This window comes from Rutilus rutilus (genome assembly GCF_951802725.1).
Source record: "Rutilus rutilus genome assembly, chromosome: 20".
Classification (NCBI taxonomy): Eukaryota; Metazoa; Chordata; class Actinopteri; order Cypriniformes; family Leuciscidae; genus Rutilus; species Rutilus rutilus.
Genome location: NC_140225.1, coordinates 5,127,484 through 5,142,806, shown reverse-complemented (window position 1 = coordinate 5,142,806; position 15,323 = coordinate 5,127,484). Strand labels below are relative to the sequence as shown.

The following is a 15,323-nucleotide window of genomic DNA, read 5'->3' as shown; positions in this document are numbered from 1 at the left end:
TAGTTGAATGCAACAATTCTTTCCTGTGGAACCAGTTGCTTTTTTTTGCAAGTATTATATGTGGGAAGTACTAATACCGACAATCAAAAATTCACAAAAACTCGTAGCAAAAAAAAAGTAGCAAAAATGTGCCAACTTTGTACCCCTACAAGGTTTATAGTAGTAGGTAATAGTACTAATATGCACCCTTTAAGGACAGATAAGGTGCAAAATTGTCCTTTTGAGGGTACTACCCTAGTGACAAGTTCCTGTACCCCTAAAGGTACAAGTTTTGCAAAAGAATTTGACAGTGGATGTGACCTATGACTTACATTTTGTACAAAGCAAGAGCTGCACATCATGAGATGTGACTTTTTAAAGCCTAAAGCATTGCAAGTCTTATTCCAAGCATCCAAAATGGGGAAATGCACTTTGATACCTAGCTCAAAAAAAACTTCTGTAAAGAAAAACACCTCTTAATCTTAACCACACAATAGCTGCCGGGTCAGAATCCTTTGAGAATGGAAGCATGCAGGTATGTGGGATGCTGTTATAAATGGTTTCTTTTTCCTGCCGAGCTTTTGGCACAAAGAAGCACGGGACACTGAAATAATGGATCGGACGGATGGGGTTACAGCGGCTGGCATCATCGCCTGACTGAACCGGAGGCCGTAAGCGGTAATATCTACGAGCTACGGAAGACGGATGACCTGCATGAGGACAATTACAAGTCATTATGTCTCAGAGGTAATGCTGAGTAATATCTTTCGGCACAGCTCACAGGAAATGGCCTCAGAAGATGATGAGGTCTGGACGAAACGAAACATGCTTGTAGCGTTATTGAAAAAGCAGCAACTCCAATCACAACACACATACAGGTTTAATTATGCATGCAATCTGCCAACAAAATGGGTTTAATAAATAAAGAGCAGGTATTGTTTAAAAAAATCAATATGAATTTATATCAAGGATTTTTTTGGCTAGCAGGAAATCAATATATTCATAATAAAGCTTTTTATTCTTCCTTTTCAATATAGAACGAGATTGTGTGAGCCGTGACATCTCTCTCAAGGACCTTTGAAGGAGGCGGGTGATTTTGAGAGTGGGCTGTGTGTGTGTGTGTGGGTGGGTGTGTGTGTGTGTGTGTAGACAGGCTGCATATCCACCTGTGCATCTTTACTTCTAAATAATAGGCCTATTATTATAACATAAAATCAGAGATATAGGGAAATTAGTTATTAAAGTGCATACAAACTGATCTATCAACAGTCAGTGCCACCGTAACAAGATTTAATGTTTGTGTGTGTGTGTTTTGTGGGGCCTTTAGATTTCTAATTCTGATTCAACAGGTCACCTTCGCCTCGAATCGCACATACTTTTTTCTCTCTCATTCTATACCCGCTCACCCTTTCCACCCTACAGCCAAATCCCAGTCATGGTGTGATTTATGGGGACGCAGTAACACATGGGACGCCAGAGCCAATCATCATTCATCTCTAAAGAAGGAACAGCTCACGGTTGAGCTCCCGTGGGCAGCACCCCGAGCAGAACAGGCCAGAGGAGAGCAGAAGAGATGCGGGTCATTCCTAAAATGCAGTACGTTTTCATGTCTTAAAGGGATAGTTCACCCTCAGGCCATCCACGATGTAGGTGTCTTGATCTTCAGTAGAAGGGTAAAGAAGATTTTAAGCTGAAACCGTGGCCCTTGGTTATTCAAATAATGCAAGTCAATGGTTACCGTCAAAATAAACATATACAGGCAAAAAATATATATTACTCATGGCTCCTGACGATACACTGAGGTCTTATGAGGCAAAACGATCGGTCTGTGCAAGAAACTGAACATTATTTATAACATTATTACCTGTAATCCAGAGCCTCAGCATGGAGTGAAGCTTCCTGTCACATAATCACATATGCGCATTGGGAATCTGTGAAAAATCAATCTTCCTGATTGAGATCGTGCAAGTGAACATAATCTTAATTTTAACTATAGGTTGCGGCCCCCAGGATAAGCGAAATTAAGTACCATTTTGATTAATACAACGCACGTCGTCCTCCTCTGTTGTAAACAAACACAGCGTCAGCTCACGTGTGTTTGCTCCCGCACATGCATCATGATGCGATAGGATGCTCGCGCTCTAGACTGTCATGAACGCTGTGGATTACAGGTAATAATGTTGTAAATAATGTTCAGTTTCTTGCACAGACTGATCGTTTCGCTTCATAAGACCTCAATAGCCCCTTTCGCACTTGGTACTACTAAGAACTAGCCACAAGGGTGGTTCCCCGAAAACGAAATGTTAGATAGAACTGTTATACAAAGAAAGTAGACAGTATACGAAAAAGTATTAGCGATTGCTGTGTGGTTGATGCCCAATGTCGCTGTATGTATGTATGAAATACATGTTTCCTTTGGTTGGATTTTCTCCTTGGCTCAGCGTAAAGGTTCAGAGATTCATTTATCACTGTTTTCCATGTTTGTAGAGTTAGTTTGTGGAGTAAATATATAGGCTATAATCTGTGTGTGTACACAGCTTTTTTTTTAAATGGCGGGTGCTGGTGTTCCACGTGCGTTCGGCCAGTCAGTGTACACTTACATCACTGGTAGTTCTTATTGTGCTGGGTTAGACCATACTCTGAAGTAAGAGCTAATTTAATTCCCCAAGTTCCTGCGGTGCAAACACGCCAAAATCCGGGTACATCCACCATTAGTTCCAGAAACTATGAAAATGTTCCCATAGTGCGAAAGCCCCTAATGTATCGCCAGGAGCCACAAGTATTAATTTTGTTTTATGTTTTATTGTCTATCAAATTTAGGAAAGCCATTGACTTGCATTACATGAATCACCAAGGAATCTTCTTTTCAATTTTGGGTGAACTATCCCTTTAAAACTACTCGGATGACCTTCTTCTGGCGAGATTCTGAAGTGTGCATTTGATGGACACTTTACTATCCCATGAGGCCACGGGAGAGGATTTGTGAATGGCAGTGAAGCAAATGGCAAATGTAGTACGTCCGGATTACATTCATACTACACACATTCATACAATATACAACATACTTTTTTAGCGGTCGCAGAGTAATTATTCAAAATAAGTACATACTCGAGAGAGTGTGCGATTTTTTGTAAAGTAAAGATTTGTAAAGATTTTGGATTATTGCAGAAAATAAGCTCTATGACCAACAAACATTTATGATTTTTGTTTTCCCACATATTGTTAATCTTCAAAAATGAGCACCACGTTTATGAATTTTGGAGCCTAAATACAATCGGCAGAAGTAAAATGCTAAAGTATAAATGATTTATTATGATTATAAAAACAATGCGGTTAGATGTAGATGAGTAGATGAGTTTTCCTGTTCGGATGATGACGTTTAATGTCCTCGACAACCTCTGCCACTTAGACACTTGTTGGCATCCACCGTTTTGAAGACAAGTAAAAGCTTTAAAAATCACAAGAGGGTAATACTGATGTATTGTATGTCGTAGAATAAAATGTCGAGAAAATATCTTGAGCTTGTGTTAACCACAGACCTTATTTCAGGCATTTAACCAAAACCCATTCAAAAACCCATTGACTTCAGGGGGATGGAACCGGAAGTGCTAAAATGCTAACTCATTTCTGTATTTTGCTGTACAAAAATACATCATCCCTGCAGAACTCTATTGCTATTAATTCTGTTTTGTGGTATTAGTTGGTTTGTCTCGCTTGGAAATTTTAAGTGAGAAAATTGGCCAATTTTTAGCAATTTATTCCCATCCTTTTAGGCATCCATCCTATTAATCGTGTACTGTAAATAATCAATCATGTTGAAAGGATCTCAAACAGAACAGACTTCTGAATGTTTTACCCACAGACTTTCAAATGTTCTTCAACAAGGAAAGACCCTAGAAAACATCAAAGAAGAGCAGAGTTTCGTTGATGAATGCACAGTTCACCTACAGTAAAGCCTCATGGGTCAGACACAGAGCCTGCTAGCTAGCAGCACACACACACACACAACTTTTCCTGAACAAACAACAGCTATCAGCAATCCGTGCGGTTGAGAGCTGGAATATTCTCTCTGTGAGGGAGCTTTCACAATGATTGATCTTAATCATTAATTTGGCTCTTTTGTTCTGCCCTGCGGTGCGCCTCACGCAGCTCACGATACACTTTCCTGTGTGTAAGCACAGCTCAGCACCTGTGGGCGGCATGAACAGGTTTAACTGCGTGGGCTGCACTCGCCCTGTATGTGTGTGTGTGTGTGTGATATAACACCAGTGTTCATGCCGACCCAGGTACAGAGGAGAGAGCAGGGCTGTACGCTTCCAGAGACTAAGGTATAAGCTTACATTAAAACTTGAAATAATAATGGAGCTTTTTTTTTCCTTTTCACTTACCATGAAAGGTTCCTGAGGTGTTTAACACTTTAAAATTGGAAAAAATATCAAGCTGGATCTGTAGGCTTGTGGATTGGTTTATGAAAATGTCCGTACATATTACTGTCAGGAGAAACTAATGCCTAGCGGGAGTGCACTTGCTTTGGCGTGTCGCACAGTGGTGCCTGCATGTAGGTGAATCGGTTTCGGGTAATTTTCCAATTTGTGGGATAATTATTGTTTTGTTAATGTTTTTGGCATTGATAAAAAAAACCCAGCTTGCTTTAAAACCAAACACAACTACCAATCAGCGGTGTTGAAAGTGGACTAAATTGAATTATAGACTTCATCGGACTGAATGAACATGCAAGTGCTAATGCCTTTCAGCAAATACGTTGAGATCATGTCGTGTCACCTGATTATATTCATGATTTGACTTTTCAGATGGAAGTAAATCCACCATAAAAAATAATGCTAATAAAAAAGGAAAATACACAGTTTATTGTGTGGTATACACAGGAGTGTTAAAACGGGCGGCAGTTTATTATGGGCGGCAGTGGCTCAGTGGTTCATGTAGATTGTCTACAAACCGGAAGGTTGGTGGTTCAATCCCCGGTTCCACCTGACCAAGTGTCGAGGTGTCCTTGAGCAAGACACCTAACCCCAGCTGCTCCCGACGAGCTGGATCGCCTTGCATGGCTGACACCGCCGTCGGTGTATGAATGAGTGAGTGAATGGGTGAATGTGAGGCAATATTGTAAAGCGCTTTGGTGGCCATTGGGTCTGTGAAAGCGCTATATAAATGCAGTCCATTTATTAAAAGATCACACTGCATGTGTGACTTAAAGAATTGAGATGTGGCTCTGAAGTGTGAGAACATCTGGCAAATTAAACAGACTGGAAAGGAAACAATTAGATAAAACCTTTCTGAATGTATATGAAGATAATCTAATAAAATCATTTAGTGACCTGTGTAATTTCTTAACAACTGGCACCACCAAACAGAAGTACAAAAATAATGTTTTCAGACAGGTTTCAACACAAAACACACACACACACACACACACACACACGTTGGGATGTTGAGTTTTATGAGAACTCTTGACATCCCTATATTACATTACACTAATAAGAATGAGATATTTAGCATTATGGTAATGAGAACTGCAGGGTGAAATATGGAGAATATGAATATTTTCTTTAAGCAAAATATGTTTAATTCCCTTTCTCTTGATTTTGGGTATGAAATATGACAAGTGCAAGAGAGTAACATTGAACATCTTTGCTCTCTACAAGGAAGGCCAAATTAACAATCTTTAACAATCTCTTCAGTCTTTTATTCCATTCATCATGCATATATAATAATCTAGTCATAATCATGCTTATTTGCTTATATTCGGTTTTACTTTACATTTATATTGATATTTTACATATATATTGGTTTTGTCTACAGTATATGTCTCTGTAGTTTTAGTAGGCATAATGCTATAAAGGGAAATGTTGAAGTTTCATTTTTTCTTCCGGTAGCAGAGCTTGTCTCTGCTGGAGTGTCTGTATTATCTTCAAGGCTGGCTGATAAGGAGCCGCTGCCATGGACACTGAATCTTATAAAGGGGGTGTTTTGATACTGGATGCTTTGGAACATCTCACACAACACTTGAGGTGGCTGTTAGATATCTATCTATCTATCTATCTATCTATCTATCTATCTATCTATCTATCTATCTATCTATCTATCTATCTATCTATCTATCTATCTATCTATCTATCTATCTATCTAAATAAAATAAAGCCCATACTTTTAGCAAGATTTCATTTCACTAGTCTCATTAGTTCTTATTTTTTGTGTGTGAACCAAATTCAGTGATACAGGAATGTTCGATACCACAATAATAGACTCAATAATGTGTTAAAAAGTTGATGTCAGAAAGATTTTTTTTTTTTTTTCCTGAAAGAAATTCGTCTTTTTATTCAAAAAGATAATAAAATTATCAAGAAATGACAGTAAAGACTTTAACATTAGCCCATTTCACACATATAGTCTTTACTGGTAAATTACCGTTAAGAGATCATGTGTGAACAGGACCTTTTCAAAAAGGTCAATTTCCCGGTATGAGAAGTTGAAACATTACCAGTAAATTACTGGTGTGATGCTGTGAAGAATGAAGACACTTTCATGTCTTTAGAGAAAACAATGTCATTTTATGAAAAATTGTCTGACAGACTGCAACTGAAGTCGAGGATTCCACGGGGAAAAGTGAAGGAAGAGGGGCACAGAGCCTATTTTCAGATGTATCCATATGCTGTAACTATACCTCATCAGACATGACTTTTCAGGAAAATTTTACTGGGGCACAGCAATGCTGCGTCTCAATTCGCCTACTTATACTACGCCCTAAAAGTGCACTCTTTTTGTGAAGAAAAAGTACATACTTTTGAGTGTGTAGTAGAAGAGTAGACAAGCTTTGGGATATACTATCAGGTCATTTGGCATCTTTAACGGTTGCTCTCTGTCGCTTAGTTACACGCATCCTGTCACTTAAACTGGCCTGTCAATCATCTTGTCAAATATAAAATCCTCTGCACTTCATTTCATTTAATTTCCTACTGTATTGAAGAGAAATGCAGAAGCACGTTGATCTGCCAGTCACGGGTCTTTCATGCGGAGACTCTCCATGCATTTATGTCAAATAAGTTAATGGCCAAGCGGATCTTTATAAAAGTTCTCGTTGTTGTTGTTGCAGATGAAATATAACATGGATAGAATCAATATTTTTTCATCAGCTTAAATGTTGATAATTTGTCACTCAAACCTCTCTACTTAACCGTCGGTCACACACATCCGCCATGTTTTGTATTTTTCTGAACACTTTTATCTCGTGTTTGTATTTCTGGACTGGATCCTCCTCCAAAGAGCAATGGGTTGTGGGCAATATTAACTGTTATACTGAGCACGAATCCACACTTCGAAAATCAAATTCAACCAGAAATAGCAATTGCAATTTAATCTCACATACTGTTTAGGATGGATAGTATGGACATTGAGACTAGTCTAGTGACCCCTGATTTTGACTGTTTTTCTATGTAAACATGCGCTAGACGAATATCTGACTGTTGCAGTGCATCTCGCGCTCGAGACCCTGCATAACTGCAATACTATAATAACTATTATGCGTCTGTCGTTTTTTAAGAGTGTGATTACGCCTGTCAGCATTTAAAAGTAATTTCCGAAGATTGACACCCCAGAGTTTACCCGTATTCTGGTACTGATGTGTGAATGTATCTTAGCGGTAAAAAGACATAACGCTGTTGCTTGTGTGAACAGCATATTTGTGACCCTGGATCACAAAACCAGTCACAAGTCACACGGGTATATTTGTGGCAATAGCCAACAATATTCATTGTATGGGTCAAAATTATCGATTTTTCTTTTATGGCAAAAATCATTAGGATATTAAGTAAAGATCATGTTCCATGAAGATATTTTATCAATTTCCAACCGTAAATATATAAAACATTTATTTTTGTGAGTGAATGCAGCACAATCGCGAACATAAATGAACACCTTTAAAGGTGATTTTCTCAATGTTTTGATTTTTTTGCACCCTCAGATTCCAGATTTTCCAATATTGTCCTATCCTAACAAACAATACATCAATGGAAAGCTTATTTATTCAGCTTTCATATGATGTATAATTCTCAATTTAAAAAAATTGACCCAAGTGACTAGTTTTGTGGTCCAGGGTCACATTTGTGTATTTACCAGTAAAGTCGTTCTGGTCATTTTACAGTAAATTGAATGCTGTGTGAAAGGGGCTATTGTTAATATATATATATATATATATATATATATATATATATATATATATATATATATATATATATATATATATATATATATATATATATATATATATATAAGGCAGCACAACTGTTTTCAACATTGTCAATTAATAATAAATGTGTCATAAGTAGCAAATCAGCTGGAGTAATTATGCTGAAAATTCGGCTTAGCATCATAGGAATAAACTACATTTTAAAATATATTCAAATAGAAAAAATAATAATAATTCTCAATATTACTGGTTTTACTGTATATTTGATCAAAGGAAAGCCTTGGTGAGCATAAGAGACCTATATGTATATAATTTCTTTTAAACACTTTAGACACTTTAGTTTAGGGTCCAATTCTCACTATTAACTTTGTTTATTAGCATGTATATTACTAGGATATTGGCTGTTTATTAGTGCTTATAAAGCACATATTAATGCCTTGTTCTGCATGGCTATATTCTACATCCCTTAATCCTACCCAATGCCTAAACTTAAAAACTACCTAACTAACTATAAATAAGCGGTAATTAGTAGTTTATTGAGTCAAAAGTCTTAGTTAATAGTTAGTTAATAGCGAGAATTGGACCCTAATCTAAAGTGTGACCAAAAAATCTTACCAACCCAAAACTTTTAAATGGTAGTGTATGTCCATTTAATTATTCTAATTATTAATTATTATAAGTATGCCCATGCATATCATGCATATATAGCATAATTGATAAGGTATATTTTCCTTCATTACAGTAATGAGAATGATATTTTATCAGTTCATCGGGTGAGTATTGAGGGGGATGGTGTTCTGGACAGCTGCCCTGTCTCTCTCTCTCTCAGAGTCTGGCGCTGGGCCTTTTCCTGTCTGTGTGCATGCATTCATACCCATCCTGTGCCAAGATCAGCATTCAGGAGGAGACCTGAGGCCTGCCACACCATCAGAGGGCTGCACGAGGTGAGAAGAAGCCAAGGCTGTCTGTGCCTGAGCCCCATGCAGCCCACAACAGCTGCCTCCACCAGTGCGTTCCTCCATCACAAACACTCATCTCTCCTGTCCACAGTCTGGACACTTCTCACTGACATTTCATTTCTAAAACCTTCCTTTTGTAATCGAGTTATAGGAGTCACCCTCATGTCATTTCGTTTGATGTTCTGTCTGAATTATTAAAAACTCAAAGAAAAAAAAGAATTGTCCACTTTCAGGTCGTGGTCATGCGTGCGTGTCAAGTAAACATAATAACATCTTTTAAATTATTAGTAATATTCTAACATTAACAATTAAGCAACTAATGTTTACTTGATTATCCATTCATCATTTATTTTTTAAATCATGTTAAAATGTGAGTATCAAATATGATGCAACAGGCTTTTGAGGAACATTACTTATCTCTCAATCATCATTGAATTGCATTGCATTATATTTTACCTCCACAATAAAAACTGTTATATTGCTTTATAGATCTCATTGATTTACAAGCTATCAGAATCTCATCTTACTTTTTGATTATATAAATAGGAGCAACCGCACCAAATTGCACATTTTTGCTCAGTTTTGGCCTCTGAAAAAATTTAGATGTTTTTTCCTTGAATATGAGCTCTATATTCTCACTATATTGTAATATATGAGCCATTAAAGTCTGATGTATCAAATATGATACTCAACAAAAAACACAAACTTAAAAAAAGAAAAAAAGATTGTATCTTAAGGTTAATTTCTGAACTGTTAAAAATAGATTTTTATGACTATTATTTCGTCAGGCTTTACAGGGTTAACAGCTGCTGAGTCAGTGTGATTCGTGAATGAATGATTCCCAACAGTTTTGCGAACTGGACCAACCAAATCTTTGAAAAGAGCCAACTCGATAGAACAGTTCGTTCACAAATCTTTTCTAATGAACATATACTAAGAGCTCGGGTGGATGTCAAGATTTGCATGACATCAGACTTCAGAAGTCGTAGGTACTATTTACTGTATATGATATGTTTATGGTGCATTTTCACCCTTTTTGAAGCTTGAAAGTCTCCATTCATTGTCACTGTATGAAAAAGAGTGACCAAAACGTTCCAATTTTGTATTCAACAGAAGTAAGTAAGTCTTGGAACAACATAAGGATGTGTATATAAGGTTAAGGATAGTTGTCAGTGCTGTTTCATCACTCACATGTTCTTTTATTTTTTCTTTGCTTTGAGACTCTAAAACAAAACGTGACCTGTATGTGGTTTTACCTACATCACCTACATCTACATCAACACTGAGGGTGTTTTAGAAGTGTTGCTGATGGTACAGACCTGTTTTGTCCACGCTATCCTTTTGTTTGCATTTCCCCTTGGTAACAGAAACGTCATCAATAGCAATGTCTCCCTCAAAGCCATTTCCACGGATACCTTCGAACACCACCTGACAAAGAGAAGAGTGAGTTAGAGAACACGTTTGAGCTTTCCATCCACTATAAAGACACTCTCGTCCATTAAAACAGACATTTGTCAAGTCGCATTTCTCCCATTCTCATCAAACGCACACATACAAAGCCAAATATATGGAATAATAGATTGCATTTAAATTTGGGACATCACAGGCAGGGAAGGTTAAAATTTACATGAACTGAACTCCAACATGAAGTTATCTCAGGTCAACACCAAAATCTTAATTGTGAGAGAATACCCTAAGAACTGACTGACTTTAATATTTGAGTATGAATTTAAAATGAATTGGCCACACCCCACAGGAAGTTGAATAGGAATTCAGTTTGGAATCCCAAGAATAATTTAACTAATTGAATTTTTTTTTTTAAATATCAAGCATAGCGTTAGTTCTGGCAGGTCACGTTAGTCAAGCTCGCATCAGCTGACCCTCAGCTGATCCACATCTACCTATAGGAATACGACACCTATCACCGTATACATATATAAGCTCCTTCAGTATTATCAGCAGCTATCGCGTTTCTCAGGAGCAAATTACCCTCCTCCATCCCCAGCTCCTCCTCTCGCCCAGTCAGGATTTGACATTCTGATTCCCCTTGAATCAGAATAATTATTGAATAATGTTGTACTTTAAATCTTGAATTAAATATATTTGCAAATTTTCATGTTGGTTCTGTTCTGTTTACCCCAAGGGGGATTATTGCTGCTCTCCCTGCTCTTATCCATGCTAGGCTGCATGGATGCGCAGGGAGTTCTCGCCCAGAACGGAACCATTCCGCCAATCCAAACTGTATGCTAATTGTCAATCATATTTGACGATAGTGGTCCTGACAGAACAATACAACAGAGGAATTTAATTTCAACAATGTGATTTAATTGTGACAAACATAAATAATAATTTATGGTTTGAGTAATTATTCATATTTATTATTCACTAAATTAATGTCAAAGCAATTAACATGGCCATGAAAACAGATTTTAATTGGACCATACAGTATTTAAAAACACTTAGTGTAAAGAAGATGACTAATTAACAAATGTTGGAAATGATGTGTTTTTCTATTATGGTCTCTCCCTCTCTCTCTCTCTCTCCCTCTCTCTCTCTCTCTCTCTCTCTCTCCCTCTCTCTCTCTAAAATATAAAACATTAGAGAAAAACAATTTTGAACATTTATTAGTTCATATCATCTAATGTGTCTGAACAAAATGGACATGCTGTGTGTGTAATTTTATGGATAATTCATACTGATAAATGAAAGATATTAATACTAAGAACTACACTTCATTGATACTACATTCGTATATACAAATTACAATTGAACTGGAATTTAAAAGCTATTCACGATTTAATACTAAAGTGTTTTTGCACTAGAAAGCACAAAATACTGTAACACAGTAGTACATAAAACTTAAATATTTGTAATTTATTAAAGAATTGCTAATTGGCCTATACAATCATAATCATAAGTTTCCTCTCACATTATGGGCTGGTGTTTATTTGCTCCTCGTGTAACCAGCGTTTGACTGACAGCTTAATTACAGCAGCTCTGAAGCTCACTGCAGAGAACTAATCAGATCCACGCTCAGTCTGACTGAAGTTTACTGAATTACCCCCCCCACACACACACACACACTCACACCTCTAAACCCCAGCTGGTGGACTAACGTGCAAGTAATTGAAATGTACAAACGTTTCAAAAGTGAACAGAACGATTCAATACACTGAATCCGCCCACGGCCCCTTAGAAGCAGATCTAAAGCAATTTACACATTCTGAAACTTTGCAGAATGGCTCTTTATTTTAGATTTAGGCGCATTAAACTTTTATGATCCTTACAATTTATCCTAATTTTCTCACCAAAGTCTACAAATCTCAACGAAAAAGCCATTGTGGTCTGATCTAATAAATCATTCCAACATTACATTTACATTTATGCATTTGGCAGACGCTTTTATCCAAAGCAACTTACTTTGCATTTCAAGGTACACATTTACATTCTTATCAGTTCTTTGCTTTCCCTGGGAATCGAACCCATGACCTTGGGACCCATGACCTTGCAAGCGCCAACGCTCTACTGTTTGAGCTACAGGAAAGCATGATCTGAAGCAGAGAGAGACATTTTGAAAGTTTTCTTTTTAGCCCAGGTTCATTAGAAATATGTGACTCTGGATCAGTGTTGGGGTAACTCATTACAAATAACTTGAGTTATAATCAGATAGTAACTAGTAAAGTAACGCATTACTTTTTCAATTTACAGCAACATATCTAAGTTACTTTTTCAAATAAGTAACGCTAGTTTCACATGTATTGACTGACAGCTCTCCTGTCCCCATGTTGAGGAGGTGTTGTGTGCGGTGTAAACATGATGGTTATTTTAGTTCTAGACTAAATATGTATACTCATCTCACTTGCACGAAAACATTCAGTATTCCTCAAAATGAATAAAAACAGTAAAATGCAATCTCAGAATTTTACGCAAAACTTTTATAATTAACTATATTAAATTACACAAATATACTTTATGTATTTAATCTCACTTTATTAACCAATGTCTTTGCTACTGACCATCAGTGATCTAATTAAAAATGACTTATAAGCAAAAATTACTTTAGATTAGATTTAGAAATAAGAGTGTTGAACTTCCTTCTCCTATATCCTATTATACGCTACATACAGTATGCTCGAGCATCTGACTATATGAGGACATGAACTTCATCTCAAGAGCTGTTCATTGTAAAATTATTAAAACTTTAAGGAATATGACCATTTTCCATTCATGCTTTAATTTAAAAAGTAAATCTTTGTTGTGTTGTGCAGCACTTTGTCAAAAAAATAAAAATAAAATAAAAATGTTAAATATACATTTTATTACATTTTAAAATATGAATCAAATTGTTCATGTTTGATGGCTTCATTTGATTATCACTTTATTTCTGATAAGACAATTGTATTAAATCATGAATCCAGATCAATTTAAACAGACAACACAGAATTTCTGAAAAAATAAAACATTTCAATTGATGTAAAAAAAAAAAAAAAAAATTAAAAAATAATAAATTGTTCATGTTTTTTTTTTTTTTAAATAGATAGGGCCCTATTTTTTACTTTTAATAAATTGTTGTTAAAGTGTTGTTGATTTCAAATAGAAATCTTTTGATTACTGAAATGTAATTTAACCATTAAAACGGAATCCCAGAAAAATGTACAAATGGAACTTGGGGGGAAAATTAAAAGGAATTTAGGAAAAAATAAAACATTTTATGGAGCCTTGGTATAAAATGTTTTTGCATTTTAGCTGAAATGTAGCCACTTACTGTATTTCCAATGAGCCTGAGTTATTGTTTTTTAGATCACACATACCACCTAAAAATAGACTTTATCGGTTCACATACTTGACCCCAGGTGAAGATAGCACACTTTACACACTCTTAAACCCTGTGCGTTCATCAACACAACACACAGACACACCTGAAGCAAATGAACCCAAATGAACGAGTGGCTCCTCTGAATAAATAACGGAGGCTGAACGGGATCAAGGGATGAAGGGCAGATAGGTCATTTGATTTGCCTTGTGTGTGTATAACAGTCTCTCTGTCTGTGCTAATTGACCACAGTGGACGGCGGGTGACACACACCATCATTAGGCCAATGTCGAGCAGCACTCCATGAGCTTTCCTGCTCACCTGAATATATATTCATGCATTACTACCACCCACCCTCAAACACACACACACACACACACACACACACACACACACACACACACGCCCATAAAAACAATTTTCACTTGCTGAATCACAAGGTCATGCATAAACACGATCAGAGGACACGCACAAAAACACGCACATCTTGCACAAAGAGATCTGGCCACAGTAATTGGTAGGCGAGGCGATCTGTGTGTTTTCTCTCTGTTCGTTAATGCAAATGGCGAGCACAGTTGACTTTAGTGGGTTGAGCTCATTAAGGGTATGACAGACCATTCACCTCTCACACCGGAGCTCAGATGCCAGCGGAGACAGAGAGAAACAATTATGTGCGCCATCTGAGAGGCGTAGGCATACAGAAGCCTCTCCAGTTCCGTGTTCATTATTGTGTGAGGAAAGAGAGGAGCAGGAGAGATGGAGGTGAATAACAGTTCAGTCGTTATACGTTTCGTGGAGCATAAAATAGTTACACAGAATATCAATGCTGATCTTTTCAGTGACCCAAGGGCTGTCAAAAAGTACCGGAAAATTAAGATTTTTTCATTCATTAACAACAACAAAAAAAGCTTTGGTGGAAGAACTGAAAGACCTGTTTAAAAAACTGAGTATGAATTAAACTGATTACACGGGAAAGTGAAGACTTTTAGATTCTTACAAATGTTGTTTTGATTTTTCTATTTATCAAAGAAAAATTCAAATCATATAAAAGAATCACGGTTTCCACAAAAATATTAAGGAGCACAACCAGGGTATGGCAGGCTGCCTGGTCAGGTCAATGCAAGTTATATATTTTTATTGCAGGATTAATAAGTGTTATGATAATATGAGTAATATTTCATTTGTATTGTTAACTAAAAAAAAAATGTAAGTGATCAGGACCCGGTTTCCCAAAGCGTTCTTATCTCTAAGTAGTTCTTAACCTATTCCTTAACCTCTCTCTTAACCTTATGGGACGGTTCCCGAAACGTTCGTACACTAAGTATATCTTTTGTAAGTCACACTTTCGTAAGGTTGGTCTGGACCACTC

General features: G+C 36.8%; 1 protein-coding gene across 1 annotated transcript in view; it reads right to left on the bottom strand.

Moving 5' to 3' along the window:
- mdga1 (MAM domain containing glycosylphosphatidylinositol anchor 1) overlaps window positions 1-15,323 on the bottom strand; it is a 201,989-nt gene that overhangs the window by 5,723 nt on the left and 180,943 nt on the right. Inside the window, exon 17 of the mRNA XM_084391293.1 lies at window positions 10,461-10,569. Coding sequence (XP_084247419.1) covers window positions 10,461-10,569 — 109 coding nt within the window. The remainder of the gene's footprint in view (window positions 1-10,460; window positions 10,570-15,323) is intronic.